We start from the raw sequence: 5,475 nt of genomic DNA on the forward strand, positions 1-5,475 counted from the left end.
TAAAAATGTGAAAGAAACGGAAAGTCTCACTGGCTATAACAGCGGGGATCGGGGGATGTCTTCACTTCAATCTCGAGAGTTGAGGTAGCTTGAAGATCTGAAAGGATGCCTAGTTGTTGCAGGCAGACTATATCCACGTGTCAATACGTGATATACCCGGAAGTCAAAGCTGGAAAACATTGCTCCCTCCCGGTGAACTTAATCACCTTGGTTGTTGCATTCACGTGAGAAAGTGAGAAATAATCAAACAACTGTTTTCTCGAGAAATTTCCTAAATTTACAGTCAGGGACAGACTGACGAACGATTTTGAAGGTATCGTGGTTAGAAAATGATAAAGTTAACCTGCCGTATATGACGTGGCAATATCTAACACGTTCGCTTGACGAAACTTCCTCGCGCTTTCCTGTTGGAATTAATATCACGATATTTTTAATAATAGCTTAATTAATCACGATAAATTTATACTTTCGACTCACTGAGAGAGAAACTAAAGAACGCTGCATGGACACGCGGCCACCCGCCGCAGATTGACCCGGAAAGAGAAGATGAACGAGAAAAATTAAAAGAAAAGAAAAGCCTAAAGGGTAAACAAAAAAAAAAAAGGAAGAAAAACGAGAAATTGAAAATTGAAAATTGAAAAGATATTTTTCGGCCACAAAATCAGGTTCGGCCGGGTCACCCCTGATTTTGCTCTATATAAACCTGCCCCGTCTTCCATGCAAATCTCGCCTGGTCTTTCCTTTATCTCCACCTCTCTTGACGAAGAGAACCATCGAAACCCTAAACTCTTCCTACTCCCACTCGCTTATTCCTTTTGTATTTCTTCTTTTCAGTTTCTCCTCTCGCCCGTTTTTCTGCTTTCACTAATTCGCCTCCGAAAGCATTTGATGTTTTGTTTTTGTCGGTTTCGTTGTTCTACGTTCTGATTTTCTGACTTTTTAAATCCTTTTTATATCCACACAGCGGGCTTGGTCTCCGTTTTCTTACCGGCCTTGATCTCTGCTTGATTTCGAGCTCCCTGTTCTTCTATAGATCTTCCATTGTCAATCCGTTCTTCTGAGGGTTCGGCGTGGGGATTACTGCGTTCTGTAAAAGCGAACTAGGGTTTCTTTCTCCTTTCTCAGTTCTTTACTGCTTCTTTTGGGGGGGTAGCCGGGGCTCCGGCCTCGGCGTTTTTCAAAGCCCCCTTCTTGACAAAGAAGATCTAGAATCCTAATTCTTTTCCTAACCCACAGACAGGGGAAGAGATGCCGGCCCTAGCATGTTGCGTAGATGCTGCGGTCTTCCCTCCTGGTTACGCTATTGCCGGGGATAGCTCTCTTCCCGCGCCGGAAGCATTTTCCGGCGTACCTCCGGCGACAAACATTACCCCCTCTGTCCTAGACCACTCCCCCTGGACCCCATCCCTCTCGGCCTCTCTTTACAAGATTGACGGCTGGGGCGTGCCTTACTTCTCCGTCAACTCTTCCGGAAATATATCCGTTCGCCCGCATGGTGCCGAGACTCTCCATCACCAAGAGATTGATCTAATGAAGGTCGTGAAGAAAGCTTCCGAGCCCAAATCTTCTGGAGGATTAGGTTTACAGTTTCCTCTTATCGTCCGGTTTCCTGATGTCCTGAGGCACCGCGTGGAATCACTGCAAGCAGCTTTCGATTTCGCGATCCACTCGCAAGGCTACGATTCTCATTATCAGGGAGTTTATCCAGTAAAATGCAATCAGGACCGCTTCGTCGTGGAAGACATAGTTGAGTTTGGGTCGCCTTTCCGATTCGGCCTGGAAGCTGGATCGAAACCTGAGCTCCTCCTTGCGATGAGCTGTTTGTGCAAGGGAAATCCTGAGGCTTTCCTGATCTGTAACGGCTACAAAGACTCAGAATATATCTCACTTGCTTTAATAGCGAGAAAGCTTCATCTGAACACAGTGATCGTCATTGAACAGGAAGAAGAGCTTGATTTGGTTATTGAAAACAGCCGGAAGCTTTCCGTACGACCGGTGATCGGCGTGCGAGCCAAGCTGCGAACAAAGCATTCCGGACATTTCGGAGCAACTTCCGGCGAAAGAGGCAAGTTTGGATTGACGACGACGCAGATCCTGCGCTTGGTAAGCAAGCTCGAACAAGTAGGCATGCTCGATTGTCTCCAACTCCTGCATTTCCATATTGGATCTCAGATCCCTTCGACTTTATTGCTGGCCGATGGTGTCGGCGAAGCCGCACAGATCTATTGTGAGCTGGTCCGTCTGGGTGCCGGCTTGCAAGTCATCGACATTGGAGGTGGCCTCGGCATCGATTACGATGGATCACGATCGTCTGACTCTGACATTTCCGTTGGATATGGGCTTGAAGAGTATGCTGCGACGGTTGTTCAAAGCATTCGATACGCTTGTGACAGGAAATTCGTGAATCATCCAGTAATTTGCAGCGAGAGCGGGCGGGCAATCGTCTCTCACCATTCTGTTCTGATATTTGAAGCGGTCTCCGCCACTGCATCGAGCACGCCGACGATTTCTTCTCTTGGACCTGGTCTGCAGTACTTAGTCGACGGACTAACGGACGAGGCCCGTATGGACTACCGAAACTTGACTGCTGCAGCCGTCCGCGGAGAGTACGAGACCTGCTTGCTTTACGCCGATCAACTCAAGCAACGATGCATCCAACAATTCAAAGAAGGTTCGGTAGGCCTAGAACACCTTGCGTCCGTCGACGGTCTTTGTGATTTTGTTGCAAAGGCAATTGGGATGTCCGAATCTGTGCGTACGTACCATGTGAATCTGTCCCTGTTCACGTCAATCCCAGATTTCTGGGCAATTGGGCAGTTATTTCCAATAGTGCCCATTCATCGCCTCGATCAGAGGCCGGGAGTGAGGGGAATCCTATCGGATTTGACCTGCGATAGCGATGGGAAGGTCGACAAATTCATAGGCGGGGAGTCAAGTTTGCCGCTTCATGAATTGGGAGGAGAGGAGGGTGGTCATGGTGGTGGTGGATATTATCTGGGGATGTTCTTGGGTGGGGCTTACGAGGAGGCGCTCGGGGGATTGCACAACCTGTTCGGGGGCCCGAGCGTGGTTCGGGTGTCGCAAAGCGATGGACCGCACAGCTTCGCGGTGACGCGTGCGGTGCCGGGGCCTTCGTGCGGGGATGTGCTACGGGCGATGCAGCACGAGCCGGAGCTCATGTTCGAAGCGCTCAAGCACAGAGCAGAGGAATGCGGTGGACACGAGGACGAAATGGCCTGTGCCGAGCTGGCGAGCGGCCTGGCCCGCTCCTTCCACAATATGCCTTATCTCATCACAGCCGCGTCATGTGCGACTGCCAATAACAATTTCTATTATTACTGCAACGACGACAATAACAATAACAGCGCTGCTGTGGGCGAAGAAGAGCAGTGGAGCTATTGTTGTGCTTGAGTTTGGTTTTGGACCTGGTTACCGCCGCTTATTACCCACCTATGAATTTGTGTGTTTGTCTTTGGAGGTCGTCTGTTTTTTGTAATTTTGTTTTAGTTAGTGTAGTTTTAACTTGTGTTCCGTGAAGAAGTTGTAAGCGCAAGTCCTCTTGGTTGGTTCTTGGGGGACGAGACCCGAATCCATCTGATGTAAATTCGGAATCTCATTCCCTCTTTTCTGTTAATTTTTTTTTTAATATGTTTTTCCCCCAAAAAAAATGCATGAGGTCTTCTGCTTCTTTTATATATATATTATTTTAAATTTAGCTATACTATAGCTTGGCTACATGTGGGTCTTTACAGTCGCATGGAAGATGAACTGAACAGATGATGGTGATATCAATATTCGTTTTTAGACTTTTAACGAGATTTTGAATTGAATATTCATTCTGGGTCTTTGCAAGGGCCAACAAGCCATTCTCATGGGTGCTTGTGGACGAGACAAAAGACTGAAAGTGGAGTCGTTAGTCATACACTTGACCAGATCCAGCTCAGCTGTCAAAAAGCTAGAAAGAGCTGAGCCATTAAGGTCTTACTGGGGCCATGAAGTAGGTTCCTATCGATTAGACTTTCACACACTAGGTTGAGTCAAAGTCAGTCTGCGACTGCGAGGTCTTAAAGGCAGGGTAAATTGGCCAAATCTGTTTTTCACGGTGATAGCCCTTGATTTGAGATTTTCTTTCGTTTCTTTTCTCTGTGTAAATGGGTAGAAATGAAAATCGGCACAATTTCGATACCTTTGCTCTCCATGAGATCTCACCGCACAATTTAGAGGTCCACGTTTTATCTTGAGGAATGGCCACTCCCGACATCATTTTGGCTGTCCACGGGCTGTCTCCTCCCGAGTCCTGACACTCCCGACATCATTTTAACTAATACAGTTAAAAAGACCATGTGAGTTTTTGTATTAAGATTTTAGCAGTTTCAAGACCATTTAGTCAAGCTGCGTATATCCACGTGAATACACGATAAAAAAAATCAAAAATTTCATTTGAAGCTTCTTGAAAATAGCCTAAAATAGGTTTTGTACGTATTTTTGGAGTGGCATCTTTTGGCGGATAGATCTTTTCCCAATCAAATAGGAAAAAACTAAAACACGAGCTACTATTCTTCTAGGTAGTTGGCAGCCCACGCGGAAAGACGTGTCAAATAGGACTCGGTACCAAGTAGTGAAAGGCATATATGTGGTATATGAACAATAAAAGTTTTGTTAAGACAAATCTATTAAAGTACCCCTAACTTTAGGAAAGTGAATAATTCTACTCCTAGATATTGTCTTAAAGTATCCCAAGTTTTTTTAAATCCACACTGTCATTAATGTTTTAGGGAAATTGTCTAAAACTTACCATAACTTTTCAACATTTCTCTTAAACTCACGTAGCATCCACAAATCCATTAGTTGAGATTAAAGAATCTTGTAATTGCCATCATACATCAATCTTCTTCAACATAGAAATGTTCAAATTTAACTGATCCTTTAAAAAGAAGAGTCAAGAGACGATTCACTCCCCTCCCTCCGTAATCTTAATTGGTTCTTCAACTAATCGAGAACGGGTATCTAACACCTTTGTCACCAAAGCCAATCCCCAATCCCCTACCAAAGAGCTTCAAGTTGGGCGAGTATCGCACTTATCACCAAGGACCAAGACACTCAATGAACACTTGCACAATTCTCAAAGGTAGCATCCAAGATCTAATCAATGTTGGACAATATCGCTTAAAGCATAACTAAAATATATAATCAAATTTGTAACATTTTTAAGAATTATGACTAGTCTGATCCCTCACAAGGGGTATATAGGTAGCCTGGGCAATGGTGCTTGGGTGTGACTCAAATAATCAAATAAAAATAAAACTTAAGGACTCTCAAATAAACACTTTTTAGCATCTTCTCCTAAAAACCCTATGCTTTCTACCCAGACACCCCCTAAGTACCATCCCTTACAGTGTAGGCATACTTGTAGCATCTTTGTATTACTTCACTAACATCCGTTCCATGAATATTTGCATTCCATCTAAATTCTAA

The 5,475-nt window shown here is 44.9% G+C and overlaps 1 protein-coding gene across 1 annotated transcript; it reads left to right on the forward strand.

Annotated features, from left to right (window-relative positions):
* Positions 1–567: 567 nt before the first annotated feature.
* LOC148849080 (arginine decarboxylase-like) lies at positions 568–3,540 on the forward strand. The gene has a single exon (XM_088948878.1). The coding sequence runs from the start codon at positions 1,249–1,251 to the stop codon at positions 3,409–3,411; it is 2,163 nt and encodes a 720-aa protein (XP_088805004.1). The 5' UTR covers positions 568–1,248; the 3' UTR covers positions 3,412–3,540.
* The last annotated feature ends 1,935 nt before the right edge of the window (positions 3,541–5,475 follow it).

Source organism: Nelumbo lutea, chromosome 6 (assembly GCF_056320005.1).
Source record: "Nelumbo lutea isolate HS-2025 chromosome 6, American lotus-T2T, whole genome shotgun sequence".
Classification (NCBI taxonomy): domain Eukaryota; kingdom Viridiplantae; phylum Streptophyta; class Magnoliopsida; order Proteales; family Nelumbonaceae; genus Nelumbo; species Nelumbo lutea.